This window comes from Xiphophorus couchianus, chromosome 4, assembly GCF_001444195.1.
Source record: "Xiphophorus couchianus chromosome 4, X_couchianus-1.0, whole genome shotgun sequence".
In the NCBI taxonomy this organism is placed as follows: Eukaryota; Metazoa; Chordata; class Actinopteri; order Cyprinodontiformes; family Poeciliidae; genus Xiphophorus; species Xiphophorus couchianus.
Genome location: NC_040231.1, coordinates 18187223 through 18209535, shown reverse-complemented (window position 1 = coordinate 18209535; position 22313 = coordinate 18187223). Strand labels below are relative to the sequence as shown.

General features: G+C 39.6%; 1 protein-coding gene across 2 annotated transcripts in view; it reads right to left on the bottom strand.

The window, feature by feature from the left end:
- Nucleotides 1-940: 940 nt before the first annotated feature.
- Nucleotides 941-22313, bottom strand: part of sbf2 (SET binding factor 2) — a 100252-nt gene continuing 78879 nt past the window's right edge. The window contains exons 24-42 of one of the 2 annotated variants that reach the window (XM_028014328.1): nucleotides 21679-21854; nucleotides 21450-21583; nucleotides 21142-21343; nucleotides 20835-21031; nucleotides 20512-20652; nucleotides 18093-18176; nucleotides 16118-16192; nucleotides 14882-15060; nucleotides 13635-13811; nucleotides 13182-13283; nucleotides 9521-9706; nucleotides 8344-8470; nucleotides 6867-6994; nucleotides 5132-5356; nucleotides 4944-5051; nucleotides 4654-4844; nucleotides 4026-4113; nucleotides 3818-3949; nucleotides 941-2160 (exon numbers count right to left, since the gene is read on the bottom strand). In XM_028014328.1, the coding sequence (XP_027870129.1) occupies nucleotides 2062-2160; nucleotides 3818-3949; nucleotides 4026-4113; nucleotides 4654-4844; nucleotides 4944-5051; nucleotides 5132-5356; nucleotides 6867-6994; nucleotides 8344-8470; nucleotides 9521-9706; nucleotides 13182-13283; nucleotides 13635-13811; nucleotides 14882-15060; nucleotides 16118-16192; nucleotides 18093-18176; nucleotides 20512-20652; nucleotides 20835-21031; nucleotides 21142-21343; nucleotides 21450-21583; nucleotides 21679-21854 (2751 nt within the window). In that variant the 3' untranslated portion in view covers nucleotides 941-2061. The remainder of the gene's footprint in view (nucleotides 2161-3817; nucleotides 3950-4025; nucleotides 4114-4653; nucleotides 4845-4943; nucleotides 5052-5131; nucleotides 5357-6866; nucleotides 6995-8343; nucleotides 8471-9520; nucleotides 9707-13181; nucleotides 13284-13634; nucleotides 13812-14881; nucleotides 15061-16117; nucleotides 16193-18092; nucleotides 18177-20511; nucleotides 20653-20834; nucleotides 21032-21141; nucleotides 21344-21449; nucleotides 21584-21678; nucleotides 21855-22313) is intronic. The other variant, XM_028014329.1, reaches the window with a different exon arrangement.

Genomic DNA, 22313 nt, shown 5'->3' with positions numbered 1-22313 from the left:
ATTAGCCTTCTCTCTAAAATAAATTTTTAACATTTTTTCTTATTTATTAGCCATGTTTAGCACAATGAATGGAGGAAGTCAACATGCTAGTGATACCCCACATGTCCCTTGCAGCATTTAGGCTAACATTAGCATTTTGGCTCATTTTAGCTTATACACTAGTTTTAACATCCTGAATAGAGTAAGTTCATCTTAGTCAATATGCTTGTGACTCTCCACATGCTATTAATATTATTTTAGCTAAACTTAGCATTGACACACATTTTTAGGATCAGAACGCTGGGTTCCAACAGACGGGCACACCTTGGCAGGCCCCGTTTAAATTTCTTCAGACATGTTCTAGTTGTTTTTGTAACGCACTTATAAATTCCAAGAGTTAAATGTGCTATACACGTAAACGTATTTTCTCACAGACCACCTTTCACAATATTGGCAGGGAGCATTGAGACATGGAAATCTCCCCAAATTACAGTGTGGATGCTGTCAGCATAATTGAAGAAATTTAGGAATTGCTTCAGAAATGTTACAAAATTCAATAAAACAAAAACCAAAAGCTTAAAATTCTGTAGGCAAGTGTAGAAACCCATCAAAAGTCTTCTAGGCTCTACAGGCTGATCAGGAGGACCAAACATTCTACTGCCAATTTTTTATTTTTTTTACAAAGGGCAACATGGCTGGACGACCAAAAAACAAAATGCTTTCATTTGCATCCCAAACAACACTTCTATCTCTTGTTTGGATATGCAGTCAATAATGACAGGAAGCCCTTTGCACTGTGGACAGTGAGCAGAGAAAACATGGCTGTTCGCTAATAACACTGAACATCAGATTCACGGATTCTATAAGACCGCCATAAGCTCTGGTAAGCGTCTCCGAGACCTTCATTACCTGCTTTGACCGACTGTTGGAGGGAAGAAGCACTCTAAATATTGAAAAAGGCTCAAGTATGTTCGATTTATTTGCAAAAACTTAGTGTCGTCACAAAACATGGTACAAAGAAGAAGTAACAAAAAAACACCTCTGACATCTTTGAATTGTTTCATGTGCTTATTCTTGTAAAGACATAGGGCAGATGATCAGAAAACAGCACAAAAGATTGATTAAAAAGCCCTTAAGAGAGACAGAGCCTGCCAGGAGAATGTCAGCAACAACAGAAGGTCATTTTCATTCACAACATTTCACCACAAATAGGGAACATTCAGGGAGTTTCATCAGTAAAGACACAAAAAGAACAAACACATCAGAATTAAATTTAGAAAAGTAAATCCTGCTCAGAGAAGACAGGACATAAAATAAAATGTGATAAAAGTATTTACAGAAAAATAAATGACACTTGCACTGTAAGACATCGAATAAAAAATAATTTACATTGCATGAGACGTCAAACTTAAGAAAGAAGTTAAAACATTCAACAGAATAGAAAAAAAACATTGTGTACTTAAATAAAAAAAACAAACACCTTTTGAAACCTCTGTGCAAATTCTTTTCATTTAATCCATCACGATCACGTGTACACTGTAAATAATGCCTGAAGCCTGGCTGCTTGCATCTGTTAGAAAGTCAATATTTAGTAAAGAGTGCATTGCTTTAGAGCTAAGTGCAAACAAATTGCTTTTTAAAAAAAAAGTTGTGCATTAAAATCTGAGTTTTTGGCGGTTTATACTTTAAGCAGCGATAACCTTTTTCCTTGTAGTAAAATATCTGATAGAAAATCTTTTACAAGCTACTTATTATATGCTTCTAAATTCAAAATTTAACCCACAGTTTTAATGGCCAGTGATATAGCTATAGATATATTTTTAAAAATTTAACATTTCCTTGGTAGCACAGTCTCTAAAAACGTCAGCTTATGTTTGCTTTGCTCCCCGATCAGAGGGAGCGGAGAGCAGAGGCCGATGCGCTCCACCTGCAGGGTGAGAAGCAGGAAGTTGATCCTCCACCGTCAGGCACTTTATTCACTGTGGTCCCCTTAAGCTAAAGACACTTGACTGCCAAAGCGAGCTGCTCTCAGCCACACTACTCCTCCTCTGACGAGGGCGATATGTCATTTAAGCTCGGCGTTCAGGCGTCGGACACGCAGCTCTGGATCTTATCCATCCACACCTGAGCGCTGGGCGCATCGGAAGAACAGAAGTTGTAGACTCTCTTGTTGGTTTTCAGCTAAAGGGCCATCAGATAAGAAAAAAATAAATAAATAATATATATATATATATATATATATATATACATATATGTATTGTATTGAAGATAAGGTAAGTGCAAACTTTTCTAATTCAAAATGTTTAAATATAAAATTGAAGCATTTATCCATGGAAAAACACTTCCACATCCTGATTCTTTATTATATATATCCAAAACAAGATAAACACAAGCAGATGATGAAGTTACATGATTACTAAGAAATCCAAATATTTTCTATGAAGTGAGGTTCTGTGAAGTAGAGAGTCTGCCTAAGAGGCATGTTTGTTTCTGATCACATTAGCGCTGCAGTGAGAGTAAAAAGCCTCTTTTCAGTCTAGATGAGTCAAACCTAAAATGTGAATATTCGCCTGTGTTTTCCTCAGCTGGTGTCCTACTGAGCAGAATGATTCAAAGCTCTTTTCTGCTGCTTTTAATGAACAGAAAAGCCAAAGACTTACATATTTTAGGATGAGACAAATTGCCAATGTGAAGTCATATCTCCCAACCAAACACCGTAAAAAAGGGTTTGATAATTTGTCTCTTCTTCACCTATAAACCATCCAAAATGCAGCAGCCGGTTCTGGCTTCTGGTTTGTTTTAGGATGGATTTTGAGATTTTATTTCCTATTTTTAGAAATTTAAAAGGCTTATTAGTCTTATCATATAATATCTCTGTGATTTTCTGAACATATACTAAGAACGTAAGAGTAAGAATGCTTAGTTCAACCAACCAGTTCCTCTTAGATGTTTCTAGATCCAAGCTAAAATTCAAAAGTTATTGAACTTTTGCAATTTGTGGTCCTAAACTTTGCAATGGTTTACCTCTTCACGGACAGCCGAGACTTTTGAGACTTGAATATTTGCTCCGGACTAATTCTTATTCTATGACATATGATTCTATCAGAGTTTAAGATTCTTTTACGGCGACAGTTTATGGAGAAAATTTGTATCTTACCTTACTTTTAAATATCGTTTTCTTGTTCTTATTGTTGTTATCTGGCTTGGTCAATGTCTGTTATTTTTATGTGCCATGTAAATAAATTGACATTGGCATATAAGCTCTGCAACGCCTGAGTTCAAGGAATCGTTTACGATCCGACACATTGCTGTCAGATTTAAGCCTGTCGCAATAAGCTCTTAATGAATTAATCAATTAGTCGCGTGATCAATTTATTTTGCATATTTAAAATATTTTCCACTTCAAGTGTGGAGTGTTCTGTGCAAAATTAAGGTTTACTAGTAGTTCAGAAGGCAAATTTGCATTATTATGCCATTATCAATATATTACTTGAAAATGGTCTCAAAAACAACAATTCCATCATTTGAAACAATAATGAGACAATTTTTCATCCAGGTCAGATGAGACAAATTTTGAGCTGATTAGCCACTATGACAAAAAGTATGTTACAGTTGATCCTTTTAGAAGCTAAGGACACTATCATCAGGCATGGTGGTGGTTACATCATGCTGTGGGCCGTTTCATTACAAGTGTTATTTGTGCGTTGCATAAGAAGGAAGAAAACCACATCAAAATTCTTCTACTTCATCACAAATCAACGAGATTAAAACCAGACTGAGTGTCCAAGCGTTAAATCAAAACGTTTCGCGTCGTTTCCAAACATCAACATGTACTCACGTCAAAGAAAGCCTTCTCGTTGATGTGTTTGGGGGCCCCTATGGTGGGCGCGGCCGGCGTCACAGACTCCACGTCGCACAGATCGATGTGGCCCCTGCAGTTCGTGTCCTCGCCGGTGTCATAGTATCTGAGCTAAGAAGGCATCAGAATTAACCTGCTGCTCCGTGTTCGGTCGGAGCGTCAGTGCAACGAGAAGCCGCCCGCTCACCTGGTGTTTGGTGACGTCCAACACAAACCAGCGAGGTTTCCAGGCTTTCAGCAGAACGCCGCGTTTGTAAAGGATCCCCTCATAAGACCTGGAGAAGGACGAGAGCTAGTCCATCAGTTTTTATTTTCTGGGACAACAAACCCTGAGTAAACAACTTTCTGTTTTTTACTTTTCCATTGTTTCATTTGCACAATTGGGAAAAATTGGAGTAATTTTGAGCCCCATTAATAGAAAGAAATAAGGAACAGAATTTCAGCAGTGATGATGTTAGGTTTCTGAATCACTTCATCTTTGTAAAGTCATCTGTCAGAACGTCATTTGGAATTTGAAAAATGAGGAGCAGATGCAAAAACCATCAGAAAAAAAAGAAACGGACATAAAGTGGATTTTAATGACTGTTTGTTCAGCCCAGAAGAAAATATCCCAACATCTGAGCCAAGAGACTGTACTTTAACCTCTCTGTAATTGTAAAATCACACACCCAGATTTTAAGCGAAAGTACAGACAATTCTCACAAAGATGACACGGAGCATACCGAAGGGCTGAATCACCTTCCAAATCTGGAAGGCCAGGGAATCAGATGTGTTCCTTCTTGTTAGTCTCGGAGCTCAGGACGTTCACGACCCACCTGTTCTCCTCGTTCTTGGGGGTGAACTGGTTGTAAAGTGTTGCAGCGCGGCGGTTGATCCCGTTGGCTGTGGCCGTGCTGTGGTCGTCGCCCAGGCCGCTCTCTGGCAGGTGCAGCATGGAGCGGCGCTGGAAGGCCTGCAGGCTGGACGTGGGAATGAGGCCCGAGAGGGACAGCGACTGCTTTCGGAGCTGCAGAGAAACGCACACGTACGTTACAGGTTGCAGAAAATGTTATTTGGTTCGTAGTTTTGCCTAATAAGACGAAGCATCTCTTCCTAAAAGACGCACGTTTCCTTCCTGCTTGAGATCTTCCAGGATGCTCATACGGACTCTCTCCAGAGTCGTCTGCCATTTCTCAGGGCCCTGGTTCAGCTCTCCCTCCAGCCTCTCGATGTCCTGCAGAAAAAAACAAATTACCAAAGCGTCAGGATACACCCTATAAGCTGAAACCTGAACCTTTGGGTACAGACGCTTACAGTGAGAAGTTTGGTGATGGCGTCTGGCTGGGCACTGCTCACGTTGCTGTAACACGGCCAAACGATCCTCCTCTTGCTGTTTGCGTTGGCGTCTGCCTCCTCCGTGCTCTCTGACCTCACCGCCATCATCCTCCAGTCATAGCATGGTCCAGTCGACAGAGTTTCCTCTGTGAAGAAGTCCCATTTAACCAGGCTGGGGATGCTGACGAATGGCTTCAGTATCACCTGCACAACAAGAGCTGGGAAGGTTAGTCTATAGAGTCTATAGTGTCTGTTTAAGCTCAGCAGGGAGTCATCTCTAGTGGCATACGGGTGTTAAATCACACTTCAAGGTTCTTTATGTACCCATTTTACTTTTTCCCAGAAATATTTACCCAACAATCTGTGAAGAAAAATGCGAAGGATTTCCTCAGCTGGATTATCACGGACAGCTGGAACAAGCTCAGATTATGGCACACATGAAGCTTCCGGCATCGATGCAATTTAAAATGAAATCCGTTCCCCCGTGAATCAAAGTGGACATTAAATAAGGACGTGGACAAGCACTGTCCCACTACATTCCTGTTTGGACAGTCCAAACCAAACTGTTACTTTTGGGGGGTTTGCAAACCCAAGTAGACTTTATTTCTATCATCATTCTACTCACAATCACCAACCTCCCAATTATGAAAAACACAATAGTTTTCCATCATTTCAAGCTCAGTTCTGTCTAATAAAGGGTCAATATTTCTCCAGAAGTTATTTCAAGATTTATAAGCTGTGATATTTAGTCACTGATGCAGTGGAAAAATACTAAGAGATCAACAGAGGAAATTACGTCAAGAGTGAAACACAAAAATAATATGTGGTCTAATCCCCAGTATCTGATTAAAATGCTGATTTAAAGCCCTCTTAGCTGATAGGTGTCAGTAATGCACAACCAGCTTCAACACAGCAGCGGTTTGTACTGTTGAGGTCCATTAAAAATCAGGCTTTGAACTCAAGTTACCAAAAGTTCGTCAAAGAAGATAAAGAGAAAGCTGTCCAGAAGACCAGAGTAAAAAGGGATTAGACGGAAAAATCTAGAATACGGAGGAAGGGTTTAGTAAAAGTAAAAGTCTGACAGCGGGCTTAAAGAGGAGCAGACATGTTTCATCTTCAAAAGGACGACACTCAACCAGTTTTGTTTAAAGTTACAGTTTCTTTTTAAGTTTAATGAAATTAGCAGAGCTGAGATTACAGTCCCATCAGGAGGATGTGGGCAATTTTATGTGGGTAAACATAAAATAATCCTTAACAGCTGCAAAGATTATATCCGGTTATGAGTATGCGATAAATGAATCCCCACACAGGTACTGGCTTCTGTCAGACATCGATATATTTCTAATCATTTTGATGTAGTCAGATGGTTTACACCGGTAAATATGAAAATAATGAGCAGCTAGGTTTACTGAGAAGTTCTGAGCAACATTTTAAAACTTTGCTAAGTTTAGTTTTGAATTGCGCGAAAAAATTGGAAAATAACGGAGCGTTTTACAATGTGGCAATGACTTTTATTCACTGTTTAATTGCACTTCGAATAGCTGCAATTTGAGCGTTTGTTGAGCAGCAACTGATTTGACTTAATACTGTCAATTAAATTAGACACACGTGGTGCATTTCACTAAACTGGAACAGGGATTGTTGCTGAAGCTGAAATGTTTTCCATTTATTTTACCATCGCAGCGAAGGAGCGACAGGAAGCAGAAAGACTCACTTCGCTCTCCGAGGGGCTGTACAGGTAGTTGAAGAAGATGGGACTCCTCCGGTGCATCCTGTTGATACAATCCCAGATGCAGATGCCTCTACGGCCCTGTTTATCCACTTTGTCCTCAAACAGCAACCCTGTTTAAAGCAGAAGCAGGTGGAGCAGATGAATTCACGAACCCGTGAGTCTGCTGGAGATCGTTTCAGCCGACGCAAAACAACAAACAGGTTGCCATAAAAGTTGGAGTAAAGCAATTAGTATGCTGGTTTGTAGAAATGGGAATGCCCTTTGAAGTGGGAGTAAATAAACAAAAGAACCAGCAGTGATACCACAAAAACACATGAAAACAACCTATTAAAGTTCAAAGCATGAACTGATGAAAAGTTGATAGTGCATTGAAATTCAATGTATATAATCAAACTTTTATATTAATGAAAATATTTCTACACCTTGAATTTTTTCAAATTACAAACTCAAACTTCGGTGTATTTCACGGGGTTTCATACACTAATTACCCTTGTGTTGAAATGAAGGAATGTGTTTCATTCCAACACAATGTAATATGTTTATAGATCTGTTTGTTGGAAATCATGAGGAATTGAAATGCTTTTTGTTTTGTTTTTTTCATTTTCCATCCCACAGAAAAGTGATCCAACCTCTTTTTTTTTTGTTGCTAAATTTTATGTTTATCTTTATTCGAAGCCATAAAAATGGGAATAAAATTGATTCTTTAAAAATGACCACACATTTCCGAGAGTAGATATTTATCTACAATTTTATGAGCTGTCCTTTTCCAAAAGCCCTGTGACATTTGCAGCGCTAAAGTTTTATTTGGCTGGCCTGAGAGCCGGAAATGGCTCTTTAGGCTGTAAATGTTGCAGCCCCCTGGTTTAAGGCCGATGTGCTGTTGAAATACCTCTTAAGATTATATAATAGGTATTTAATATCTTAATCTTAAGAGGTATGAAATACCTCTTAAGATTATCACTGATAACAGATTGCTGTAACTATGTATCGCTATCCTTCCACTCTGTATTGTTGAACTGATTTGTGTTAATCTATCACATAAAACCACAATAAAATACATTAAAGTTTCAGGTTTTAACATGAAAAAAAAAACGGGAAAAGTTAATTGGGTGTGAATACTTTTGCAAAGCTGTGACAGTAACATTGACACCTGTGGCCTCACAACGCTGTCCAAGACTATTTTCATGTTTTCTACTCACTGAAATTGTTTCCTTAGTGACCTTTATTTGAAAGTGGTTCGACAGGAAACAGGGTAATGAGAGACGGGGAAGACATGCGGCAAATGTCGGCAGGCCGGGAATCGAACCTGCGACCACCGCCACGAGGACTAAAGCCTCAATACGTGGGTTGTGCTTTGCCCCTGCTCGACCACACCACCCTGAGATTGTTTCTGGGTGACAAAGTTCAGTATAATAAATTATCTTCCCATATTCCTGGTTTAAACTTTAATGACACTGACCGTGCTCCAAGCGCTCATAGTCTGAGTCCAACAGGAAGTTCTTGAAGCGGTTGGAGTTGTGGTGATATGCCAGGAACTTTAGATAATACTGATTAAACTCAAACTCCATAGGATGTTGCTCCAGAATCTGCAAGGACATTGAAAAGAAAAAAAAGAAAAAGAAGAAAAGTTTAAGACAGCTAGAGGCCGGGAGGGAAAGTCCTTGAGTCTCTCTCCATGTGTGGGACAGCTGAGATGCCTCTTTGTGCATCGGCTTCACATCTCTCCAGCGTGTACACGAGAAACAGGAAGGAGCATCTCCTATACTCTCAAAGGTCAGTAATATCGCCACCAGCAGACACAGGCCAGACTGGACTGTGGCTCTATTGTTCCCATTCAGAAGGGTGAGGTGGCCAACAAGAGCGCTGAATATTTGAGGCCACCTGGGTCTCCTGGCAAAAACAACAGCTGTTTTAGAGATGAGGCACATCTATTTTCAGCTCTTGTCCGAATCTCTTCTCCCTTCCCCTGTTTATAACTCTCCAGACCCCAGAAACGCCGCCAACCCGTCTCGTTTGCCAAGCCTACACTTTCAAAAGACAAATGCAGAAACTATGCGTTGATGTAAGTGTATGGGAGTGGGTCTGTGAGACCTCAGGAGACAAACACAACCCCCCCCCCCACAGCATTTTTCTGATTTTGCATTTCTGAGAGGACAGTTTTCTGGTCCTCAGCTGTGGGGGATTCATTCTTAAATCTGCGCCTCTCCCTCCTCCTCCCTCCCATCCGCCCCCACAATGCCTGAACTACACCCAAGTTCTCCCCTCTTCCTTTCTTCAATCCCCAAAACTGTAATCTTCCACATGCGGCTTTAAACAAAAAGCGAACACTGAAACACGCGAGAACAGACAGTTCGACTCTGATCACCGAGCATCTGGGTAGCAGCCTCTCTGCACACGCTGAGGTGCAATAAACTGTAACACATCCAGCTCTGAGAGGTGCCTAGCTACACAAACATCTAATTAACGACAGCTGAACTGCTCAACTTGTCTACTTAGTTTTGAGGAATCTCATGAGCTCACAAGCAAGTCATGAATGGAGTTAAGAGTCACAGGGGGAAAGCTGAGGAGAGGCACGTAGCAGAGGAGGAGATGCTGGAAGGTTCGGCGGCTCTGTGGTAGAGAGGCGTGAAGCTCACCTGGTGCACGCAGTCCAGGAACTGCAGGAAGATGGGAGTGAAGCCGCTGCCCTGACTGCTGGGACTCAGATTGCTCCGCTGGCTGAATTTGTGGCCGAAGGAGAGCCAGTCTTTCTCCAGGAGCACCTGGAAACCTTCCAGGGTTCGATAGAAGGGATCGCTCAGCAGCTCGATCAGTGAAACAACCTGAGAGGAGAAACAACAGATAAAAAAATAACAAAGACCAGAGCATTCATCAGATCGACCATTATCACGGTAAATACCATCACACCTGCATAATACGGTTTCATTTATTAGAAATGCAAAGTCAAATCGACCCTGAGTCAGGAAAGACTAGCGGGAAATTTATAAATCTCATCTTTTTCCTATCGGTGAAAGCATCTGGTTGCTACCAGGTCAGGCTGACAACAACACTACATTATTGATAAAAAAAGAAAACATAAAAGCTACCCGTTAAACATGAAGTCAGACTGAGCACAGAGTTGTAAAAAGCTAATTAAAGGAAACTATTTTCTACAAGATAAGATATTATCTTGTAGTTTATTTAGGGTGTGATAGCATAGAGAGTTTAACTATAAGCAGATAACAGGAAGGCTGAATGAAATAAAGACAAGTTGCTCAATTTTATGCTAGAGTTGTCAACTTCTGTATTTCATGCACCATGTTGGATTTGGAGCGTTTAGATTTTAGAAATCTGGGAATTAAGACAAGGATCAAGTTGTTAACTCTGCCATTTATGCCGACATATTTTAAAAAGTGTTGCAATGTTGTAAATGTGAGGAAGTTGAGCAGATTTCATGGATCATCAAGCCGTTGTCTTAAAATTGAATGGGTCGATTTGAATGGGCCGATGTTGATGTGATCCCGGTTTGAATAGTGCATGAGCATTGGGACCAAGCGTGTGAAAATCAGTTAATTTAGAGGCCAGTTCATTGCAGAGTTTTACATGAGATGTTGATTGTTATTAAATCACTGCTGAGAAGTTTGATTTATAAATTCTCTAGCTGTCGGAAAGAAAATCCCTGAAGGAGAAAAAATACAACTTAGAAATATTTTAATCTTTTTTTTTGCATGTAGTCAATTTCTAAAGACATGAGAAAAAGAAAATTTGGTTGAACTTCAAATTAATATTTTAGCTACCAGCTATTTTTGCTGAAACCCTAAAATGCAAATGCAAACAATGAACTGACCACCATACAACATGCAGTTCTGACTTCTGATCCTGACAGCATTTAAAAAGAAAATCAGAGCATGCTTTTACGCTGATGTTGCACTAAATGATTAAAATGAAATGAGTGGAATTGTGACATCTCTTGCTGAGCTCATAAAGTATTGTGGTCATGTCTCTTTTCTTGATGTTACAGCCCAATAAAATGACAATGCACAATGAACATATTATAGCAATAAAAATAACTGAATTTTTCACATTAATTTTTACTCTCTGTTGCCAGAGATAGTTTCAAAAACAATCTCTAAATGATATATGCTTTATGCAACACTGCTATTCAGAAATATATCAAGGTTATTAGTGCAATTTTGTACAAACTGCAAACTGAAAGTTGTAGTTATAACATTTATGCAGAATCTGTGATGTATCAACTTGCTGAGCCGTCTACATATAAATTGAAAATTAATTCGTTTTACACATTTATAACCCCGGGTCTACTTTTTACTTAGATACTGTTCGGGTCAATTTGACCCAGCAGTCAAGTTGAAGGGTAAAAAAAGATTTAAAAAATTCCAATTCTATATGTTTCCTTGCAGCTATGAACCATATTTCACCACATACACACACAAACACAACACACCACACAAATACATGCGCACGCCGACACACACAAGCCCACTTTCTCACTAATTTCTTTACTTCACTAGGAAACTGCGAGAAAGCAGGTGTTCATACAACTTTTGACAGGAACTTCTTCTGTTCCCGTGGACAAACCCCACTCACACTGAGTGACACTCAGCAGAAGTGGAGGAAAACATAAATACTCCCTGCATGACTCATTTGTCTTGATTTTAATCAGTGGGTCAATTTGACCCTGAACAGTATGTGTGTCTCAAGTTCAATTATAAAGATCACCCATTGAAAAAAAAAAAAGTGTAATATAAATTTTTTTTACCAAAGATCAATTTCAAGGAAATTATTGTTTTTTTGTGTCTAGGTTTTTTTCAGTGGACATAAAAAATGTAAATTCCATTTTTTATGTCCAATTGAGTAAATGAGTAGGTTGTCGTCATTGATCCTTAATTTCTGAGAAATAATAAAACATCATTGCACAAATATTGACTGAAATGGTTAGTATTGGAGTTAATAATCAGATACAAATGTTTTGGAGGAAGTTTTTGGTTTCTGACACTATTGCATGATTAAACACTCCCTGGGTCAAATTGACCCACAAACATTTTTGCTGTACCCTAGAAACGAACATAACAGGAGGGTTAAAAAATAAAAAACAAAAGCTAATTTCTCAATATTTATTATTGAAACCACTGAGGCACACCTGTCCAATTTTTACTAAACAACTATTAAGAACCACTTGTCTATACATGCTGTGTTGTTATCTTGCTACTCTGCCCGCGTCCCCTTAGCTAATGAGCCCTGACGTGTGTCGAATGAGCAAGAAACAAAGTTTAGGTTTTCCCTTGTGAGGTTTACTAGAAGACCCTGCCCTAAGTGGTGAAAAAAATCCCTTGAGCTTTGGCAACTAAATGAAGCCTCTGAAGAAGTGCGATGAACAGTGTTTAAGGAAAAAAAAAAAAAAAAAGCAAAGACAGTTCTGTATCCTGTCTGCTGGGTACCTATGAAGTGAGGCAGGGAGAGCCAAAGCATATGGATCCCATTTGTTAGTGCCGGGGCCGAGCTGGACCTGGCCTGCTGGAGCCGGCGGCCCATGGAGAAAGATGCTCAGGGCCGAACACGTGCCGCGCATGAGGAAACCTCAGAGCAGCAGCGTGGGGCCTTACAAGCCTCATAAACATATCAGGAGACTTACATGAGCGTAGGTCACCATGGAAAACATGAGCTCAGAAAACAAATAAAAAATGCTAAGATACTGACAACAGATCAGCACTTAGACATGTTTACATACCTACAAAATCAGAACCATGAGCCCAGAAACCAAGATTAGATTTACGACTGATTTAGTGAAGCAAGGATGAAATACTTGAGAGTTTATTATCATATCTGGATATCAGAGACACAGCCGATCAGAGGATGAGCGGGAAGAGGAGAAACGGCATATTTATGAATCACACATGGCTGTCTCTGAGGTGTGGTGTGAAGGTACTTGTTTCTGCTTTCAATCTCTATAAACTACTCGGAAACAAAGTATGACATGACAGGATTCCTCAGCATGGCTGCACAAACTAACGATCTACGGGAAGCTCTCCACACGTAAAACAATCAGCAGGAACCAAAATGATTCAAAGAGGCATTTAAACCAAAGACATTTTTGCACAACACACTTGCAGCACTAATCAAATCACACGAATCCTCGCTGTAATGTGGACAGCACATGGAAACTGGGTGTCTCACTTGAGATCTTAATCAGTAGAGATCTGCCAAAGGTTTTTGTGTGTCAACTGATCTCACTCTCTTCCTCACATCTGTATGTGTTTAATTGTGTCGCTCAGGAAGGCATTAATGCAACTCTCTCACTTGTGTGCTGATGTCCCAGCCGTCCTCCAGGCTGAGCAGAATGGACGAGCCGCTGTCCAGAAGCTCCACCAGAGACAGGGCCAGCTGCAGGATCTTGTGAAGCTGTGAGACATTGACATATGTGCACATGAGCAAATATAGACACATTCACCCACCATGGACATACTGTCATGTTTGGTCTGGGGGAAAAGGACTTATTCAGTGCTGCTAGATTCCCACAGATTGTATTGTGTGCCAAGTGTAAGGCTGCAGGGGGCCAATCAGATAACTAGCATGCTCTCAGCCCTTCTTTAAGAATGTGTTTCCTTTGGGAAAATGGCTTCAGAGTGGATTTATTCACATAATTTATCCATGATGTGAATCTGCTATACAGGATGACCCTTTCATTCCCACATAACTTTCAGCCGGGCTCCAAGTGAATATCCTGTTGTAGATTTGTTGGCTGTTAGTCACCTGCAGCATCCACTCAGATTCCTCCAGGGCTTTGAGGAAGGAGTCTTCCGAGTCGGACAAAGGGGCGCTGGGGGCGCAGGCCCTCAGCAGCTTCTTAAATGCAGCTTTCACCTGACGCGCGTCTGCAAACTCCACCGGCACCAGTTCACAGTTCAGCGAGGAGTCCAGTCTGAGTCCCTGTGTTGTGTTCACAATCAAAGGCAAGAAACTGATAAATTTAAATGCTATGGATTTGTTGTTGTAGTATTAAGAAAACCTTAGTTTCATTATCAGAATTTGTCATTTGATGGTAATTTGAGTTAACAAGCACCTGAACGCTGGTACAGTATTACATAGCTGAGGGGTGTAATTTCTCAACACTTACCATAACTGTAAACTCTGGTAGATGAACATTATGTTAAAGCAGACCTAGTATGCAAAATTCACATTTTGCACTTTTTATACTTTGAACTGCTTCTAAAAACAACGCTTAGAAGAAAGACCTCTCAATTATTAAGTCATAATTGACTGCACTGTTACTTAGCAACCCTAGTCAAGCCCACACTGAGCTCCAGCATGTTTGGCCAGCTGGTTTTACCACTGTATGCGCTGTACAATAGCTGCTGGAAAAGAGAAGTGTTTGGTTATTGACTTACTATCCAGAAACCACTTGATGCATTCTTGTTGGTGGTGCTGGAGGCTCCACTTCTGCTTTTCAAAGATGTATGGTTGTACAATTGCGCATGTGTTTGCAGCCATTTTCACTTGCAAGTGTAAACATTGAGTTTTGGGGCGTGGCCAGCAACAGCTTATTTGGTTTAAAGTGACAAGAGGTCCTAAAACGGTCCGTTTTGAAAGTTCAAAATAGGCAGAACTCAGCAGACTAAAATTTTACTGTCTAAGAATGATTTTGTGCAAAAAAAAAGTAATGAACATGTTTTGTGTAGCCCATAGACCTACAGTATACTAACTGTTTAAGAAAGCACAATAAATCATCTTTAAATGTTCTGCATGCTGGGCTACTTAACACTCTGCCATAGCTTTCAGGCAAACATTAACAGAAACATACATGTCAAATCGCAGGGAAGAAGTATGATTCCTATAGATCACGACAACAATGTGACCATAACCTAAACAGCTAAAAGAAATATTTGAGCCTGTGTTCACGGTTCATATAAAAGTAGATTTTAGGTCAAAACAGAATGAATGAGCTACAAATATTAGTGAAAAATAAAACTTATCGAAGCTTCTGGTATTCTCTTTCTCACCCTGAGATGTGACTTTTCTCCAAAGATGTAAAAGGCGGCTCGATGCTTTCGTAGTTGAGCCTGCAGACTGCTGCTTCCTGCAGGGGGCGCCAGATCCTTCCCTGCCAGTCTGGCGCCCACGTCGCCCTGTGACGGATGCTGAGAGAGTCTGCCGCTTGAACGCAGACTGGCCCACATGCCTGCAGAAACAATATAAAATTAATAAGTCACATACATTCGCACACATGCAGGAGCCGGCTTGTCTGAATGACACTAATGTACACATGCTGTCAAATACACTACGACTGAATAATGAATAACGTACGACATGCAGACTGCATTCACATGCACAGCCGTTCAATTTGGATTATATAAACACCTTAATGTTCTGTGTCTGCCAGCAAAGCAGTTGTCTGTGTGGATCTGAGATATTAGAAGCAGAAGTTGCTGGAATTCTTAGCGAGTCAACAAGTCTACGAACCAATTTCTATGATAGCCAGCATGCCATAATGTCCAAACATCGTAAATCATCATTGAGAGAAGTGATTTTTTTCCACAAAAATCACTTTCAGGCCTTTTGAATTTCATTCATTTTTCCAAATGCTTTAAAGCACACAAGTTTTATAGGAGCTTTTAATCATTTAAACTAAAATCCCTTCAAAATATGCTGAAGTTTATTTTGAAACGTATCAAGTTTTATAAGCTCTCTGTAAAACGTTTCATAGCTACAATCAGTTAACTGTTTACATTTGAAGCCAGACCTGACGACAGGATTAAGATGACTCAGTTATAAACAGAAAAACACCGGGGTCACACATACAGCAAATATATCCCTGAAATATATATATCAGGGATTTGTATTCCCTGGCATGCACCTTTCTTGCTTAGTTGATGTGTCTTCTCTGAGCTGCAGAATTTTCATTACGTTTGAGTCTTGTTTTATGACAAATGGCTTCCTCTCCTTGTCGTTTTGGACCCGGCTCATAGCTGACCACAGCAATGCTGAGCCAAGACATGAACAACAGAAAAGACCACATGAAAGCAGCCACTATGGCTTGTGAAAAACCACAGCTCCCAGAGGAGTAGCAGCAAAGTCAGCCATGATTAGTAGGATGTTACACAAAGGTCTAAGCAAGAGCTGTGCAGCAGAATGAGCCATGTTATTTGACCTGGTTAGTGAGCGTTTGTGTAGATTAGAGAAAGCCTGAGGCTCTACAGATGTGTTAGACAGGAGGGGAAGCAACAGTTTCACTATACCTTGATTGTGGATTCTTTCCTTAGTGGCAGGTTTTTGGTTTGAGTGAGCGAATAGTTTGTCTCTGTACTCAAGCACTGGGTGGTTGTTGGGTACAGGAGAGAGGATGGGGCAAATTAAAGTCACCATAACAACCAAACCTACAACCTCACACACATGCAAACAAACAGTAGACTGGGCTTTATGTAGCAGTCAAAATCAAAATTCTTTGTTTTAATCACTGGAGGAATGATTGTCATACATCAGCAAGCATGAATGAATTTTTCATGTTATGATTGGTGGAGTCTAAAAAAAAGAAAAGAAACAAAGACCAGATTTAGGTTTATTTTGTGCAGAGAACAACATTTTGTGTTGTTCCTAAGAGCAGTGCATGATGGCATCCTGGGCGAGCGCCCAACTTCTGGTGTCCCAGACACAGCTGATCACATTCCCAATCACCATTAAAGCCCTTTCTGCAAAAAGAGCATTTTTTAATATTGTCACAATTTTTGCCAAAAGTGATTTTTTTTGTGCCTAAATCATCTTTTAGCAGAAAAGAAGTATTGAATTTTCTTTGCCAAAATCACTGGCGAAAGAACTGAACAGGATGAATGGATGGACAAATATTAGCATAAAAAAAATCAAAATATCTTCTACATACACTGTATAAAAAGACACAACCTTCTTTTTTGCATTGTTTGATGTTATTTCAAGCTAAATGCTTTGCCTGAGGTCAAAATCACTTTAACCCACTATAAATGACAGCATGATTACATGTTTTAAACTTTCTTTAAAATCAGATTTTAAAAATCTAATTAACATGGAAAAATTCAATCATAGTTTTGGTGCCACAGAAAATCTTCGGTTAAAAACACCTGCGTATCTTTTTATACAGTGTATACAAACATCTAGAATAAAATGTAGAGATAGGAAAAAAACACAAACAATGTTTTAAGATTCCTTTCTAAAGAATCTTCAAGAACAGGTCTAAATAGTTGAGTTTTTGCACAGCTAGATCAATTGCAGCCAAGACTCAAAAAACAAAATTGCCTCTTTTTTTTTTTTTTTTACTGAATCATAAGTCATTAATCAAATATAAATTCAGCCACCAGCAGTGTTTAGGATTATTACACCTTACACTGTGCAGACCACAGGGAGGCGCCTGTTAACTAGACACGTAATTAAGCAAGTGAAAACTCTAATAACTTTGAGTGTCATTGCGCCCCTCTCCCAGTTGCTGCCGTGAGTAAAAATGGTTTAGCAAACATTTTTCATAAAGATAGCATGACAAATCCTTCTAATTTTGCAACCAAGCAAAGAAAACAATCTTAAAACTGAAAAAAAACTTAATTATATCTTTAGGTTGCCAAATATTTTCCCAAGGTTTTATCTTACATGCGGTTTTCGTAACTCAAGTTGATCAAAAAACATGCACTCGCCTTTACTGATAAGACCAGTGCAAAAATTTAGGAGGTGATGTGTCATACTTTCAGCTCAAAATCCGCTGAGTCAATCTATTTTTGCCTTTGACTTTTATACTGAATTGGTGAGTAATGGGTGAGATATGCTGACTTTGAGACAAAAACACTGTACTGAGGTTTCTTTCTGAGAGTTCACATTCCAACACAAGCAGTCACAATAACGTAACAGCTTAACGGTACATTAAGTCTTCATCTGGAGGATAGCATTACAGAATTGCTAATGAGTTCGGAAAACTACAGGCAAAAAAACCCAGGAAAAAACTGATGCCATTTATGAATTTCACCCCAATGAAATATAAATATTTCAAGAATTTTCTCACTACACAAAGAAGCTTAATTTTCACAAATGAAGAATTTAAATTTATGGAGCCATTGAATTTACATAGCTCTCATCACTGTGACTTTAAGGGATTAGATGAGAGCTACAGTGTTGACGTGACACTTGTGTTTCATGTTTCACTTGGCAGCAGAACCACACACAACACCGAATATTTGAAAAGCAACGTCAAACACGCACCTCCTCTGGTGAAGCTGTTTGAGAATGGGATCTCCAAGTGGACGGGAGTCATCTTTGATAACCGCGATGTTCTTCTTTCACTGCCTGAAGGCGAAAGAATGATGCAGCAAACAGGATGTAAACACAAGTCGCACGCTACATGTATAGAGTTTCAGAATGAGAATTAGATGAAAACTGCATTCACATTATGTCTATATAAGCTTATAGTAACACAGCAAAATCTGCTTGTTTGTTTTTTTTCCCCTCTAGAAATCCTTTCTGATCCAAAAACAAGAGTTACTTGAGCTAAATGTGCAGAAACTGTCTGGGTTAGCAGGATTCAGGCGGGGTTGGGAGAAGTCAGAGATGAATGAACCGAGGAAAGACCTTAGACAGTCTGGTGATTCTGACATAACCTTTTATTGTACCAATTTCCTTTTAAATCCCTTAAATACAAACAGTCTCCTTTTCTTTCTCTGTCTCTTTTGCTGGACACTCACGCATGCACGCACAGAAGTATACATAAAGATAAGTCATTAAAGATAACTGCTGACCAGACTCAAAAAGGGAGAAAGCAATTACCTGGGAACAAAGAAAACAAAACAGAAATAACTTCGACAAATGCTACTGTGCACTTTCTTTTTTATCGGAAGAAATGAACTCTATGTGGCCTCTTGTCCCTTCAGAAAACAAGCTTAGTTTTTTCCCACAGGAGCCCTAATGCTTCTCCTTGAAGCTAAATCAGGTGAGGTAGGGGCACGGGCATCAGAGAAGGCAGCTTAACCTGTTGATATTTACTGATTATTTTTTAGTTCAGTTAAAATTAAAAGTTGTCTTAATCTTTCAGCTCAGAATATTATTGGTTTTATAACAGTAAAAGTTTTTTTTTGAACCCGACAAACCAAGAATGAACATGCAATTTAATGAGTAAAATTGTGATATTATGATAATATCTTATTGTAATTTTGGTTTGTGTGTTGATATCACTCCAGCTCCATTTACCAACAATCTTCATATCCTCACTTACTTCCAAGAGCAGCCTACATTTAATAAATCTGTCCCAGCTTCACTTCTATGGGTTAATTTCTAAAGAGACATGGAAACTAGTTCAGGTCAGAGTGTGTCTCAGTTGGGAAACCTTAAGGTGTGTGAGCAGTCCGACTGGCAGCAAAGGCAACAGAGACTTTTGTTCTGTTTGCTTTAAGCAGCCCTTTCTCATGCCCCCCGCTTTGACTAGGAGCCATTACTGTTAACTGATAACATTATTGGCCTTCCGCCATTTTCATGCTCTGGTTTTCAGCTGCTGTGCAAAGCAGGCCAACTGGTACTGCTCTATATGAAAATCCATCTTTACTGCTCTAGCTGGAAAACCATAATAACATCAGACTGCAGCAGTTCGTCAACATGCAAACAAATTTGATTTTTTACACTACAGTAGATCTACAAGATAAACAGAGGCCAAACATTCTCCGCAGTTTGTCATTAAAAGCAGATAATGTTATATACAGCAAGGCACAAAGACATCTGATTATCATCAGCGTACGGTGTAATTTTGTTTAAGTTTGTATGTGAAAAATTAGACGACGATTACAGGATAAAAACGTAAACATATTTAGTCTAAATAAATGTTTTTCACACTATATTGTAACCATCGCTGGTGGTACTTATGTAGCTTGTAGTCATACATGGTGAAACATTTACAACAATTATTAGAAACTAAAGATACTTTGAATGTCATGTACAGTATCTAAGCAAACTGAGGAGTTTTTCAAATATATTTATTGTTTCTTTCTCAGAAACTTTTCAAAAGAAAAAATCAGAAGATAAAATTTTAAGAACTTTCTCTATAAACTGAAAAATACCACAGAGAACTGGGAACAGCTCCTGGTGAATATTCATGCTATATAAGTCAGAACCTAGACCTGGGAATGACATCGAGCAAACAAAACCAAGCTTCTAGATCGAGGTTCAAAAACTAGAGGAATTTGCTAATTGATATTCTCAGTGTCCAGCCTATTGTTAGCGATACAAGCCGCTAGTAATGCATTTCTCAGCATTTTGTGCTTTCAAACATTACAACTTCAATGAAGAAGTTGGTATAGCACTATGTGGAAAGGTTTGACAAAATAATGGTAAAAAGTCCAAACACTTATTTACAGCAGCTATAACCAACATTTATATGCAGGGCAGCCATAATGGATTTTAAGGTTGAAGTTGGTACGAAAGAATTTTCCTGAATAAAACTTTACCTTATGATCAAAAATGCATCACATATTTAAATATGATCATGAAGTACGAGTGGATACTAATATATTTTGTTTTCTCTTTTTTGATACCAAGGCAAAAAACAACAACCTGACATTCATAGCAAATGGGCTTTGCTATGAATAGTTTTATTGAACAGTACTTCAACAAACCAGTGGTGCAAATACTATTTTACCTGGTGAAAGGCCGATAAGGGAGCGATTGGACAGGGTATTGGTGCCATTAATTTTGAAAATGGTTGGGATGGAGTTAAGGATGGCTTGAAGGTACTTCTCCTGTTCAAGACTACTGGATGAATCTGACGAGGAGGCTGGTGCTGAAGACGAAAACAGAAAAGATAACCACTTTAATCATAAAACCTGTGTTTTCTTTTCCAAACATGGTAATGTTTTTGCCATAATTTTTGCAAGTTGTAATCCAAAGTAGCAATCTAGCACATTTATTACCAAAAAGATCAAGTTTCTAGAATTTTCTGTGCCTCTTAGAAAGCAAACCCACATGCTGAGGATGGATTCTGTGACTTGAACAGCCCCACCACACTCTTGCCATGGAAGCCTCCTGAGCGCATAAGCACAGCTTTGGTCCGTGGATGTTTCCAGCACACAACAGGCAGACGGTTGTGCCTGTAACATCGTGCTACTTTATGTAAACTGCTGTCTTGCACGGCCTGAGGCACAACCAGTAGCCCTGGGTAGCTGAAGAGAGTGTGGGAAAAGCAGAGTTGTGCTTATTTTCAATGTTTTCCAATGTTTTCATTGGGAAAAACAAAGTTAAAGAAACTCAGGTGATCAGAGGGCAGCCGTACCTGCGGCAGAGGGAGTAGAGTCTGTTTACGGCTGTGATCCTGAACTGATCGCCTGATTTAGAGCGAGACGAGCTGACGGTGATGGTGCCTAGACCGAGACGCTGATAGTCCCGGAAACAGGACTGCTCCACCAGCTGCTCCATGGTGGACCTCTCGGACGCTCTCAAAGTACTGCTGGGTGGTGGTTCTCCATCATCAGATACTAAATCCGACACAAAAACACAGAATTACATTAAGAAACCTTTATCCTAGTCTATTTCTTTTTTCTTCACAGTGAATTCAATATGTAAAAACATCTATTTTCTCACTTGAAATGTCATCATCTTCTTGCCAGGTCATCCGGCTGCCTCTGTCGGCCTTCTTCAGCGAGCTCTGACTACCTCGGCCCATGGTGATCTTTCCTGCCCTCTTCGCACCTTTGACAATGGTTTTCGACAGTGTTCTGTGAGGAGAACAAAGCAGAGCTTCTATCTAAGGCTTCATTTCATTACACATGATTGTTTTAAAACATGACATTTCTGCCCTGAGGTTGCAAACCTGAAGCCAGTGTTTCTCTCTTTTGGTTTAGGAAGGATCAGCTGAGGAGCCGTTTGTCCTGCTGCAAACGCAAATGAGCTGAAGATGGACTGTGGGTAGCGGATTCTCTGCAGGTGCTTCCTGAAGATCTCCACCACCTCTGAGCTAACCTCCTCATCAAAGGCTACTTTTATTAACTGAAACAGAAAAACAAATACGATTACTTAAAAAGCCACAACTTTTTAACAAAATATCAGACACCAATCTAAAATTTACTCTAGAAGAGAGAGCATGTAAAGTTCTCGCTATGAGCCTGTGTTTGGGTTCAACAAGGCACGCACAGCCAGTGCAGAAACAACATTGTGCACAGGCAGAACAACTGGGCTTAGTTTGATCTGTAAAACGACAAGAATGAACCATAAAACAGTTTTACAGGAGAGCAAGTTGAAAAGGACAAAAACATGCTTCACATAAACAGCTTTTGTCTTTGTTTCTGAGAAGCTTGTAATATCAAGACCACAGGGATTTTTAAAAGATATTTCACACTCAGTGGAACCCCTTCCAAAAGTATGAACACACCCATAAATTTCAGGTTCCTTTTTTTGTTGACAGACATTGCTATCAGGGGATATTAAAACATCAAATTTAAGTGAAAC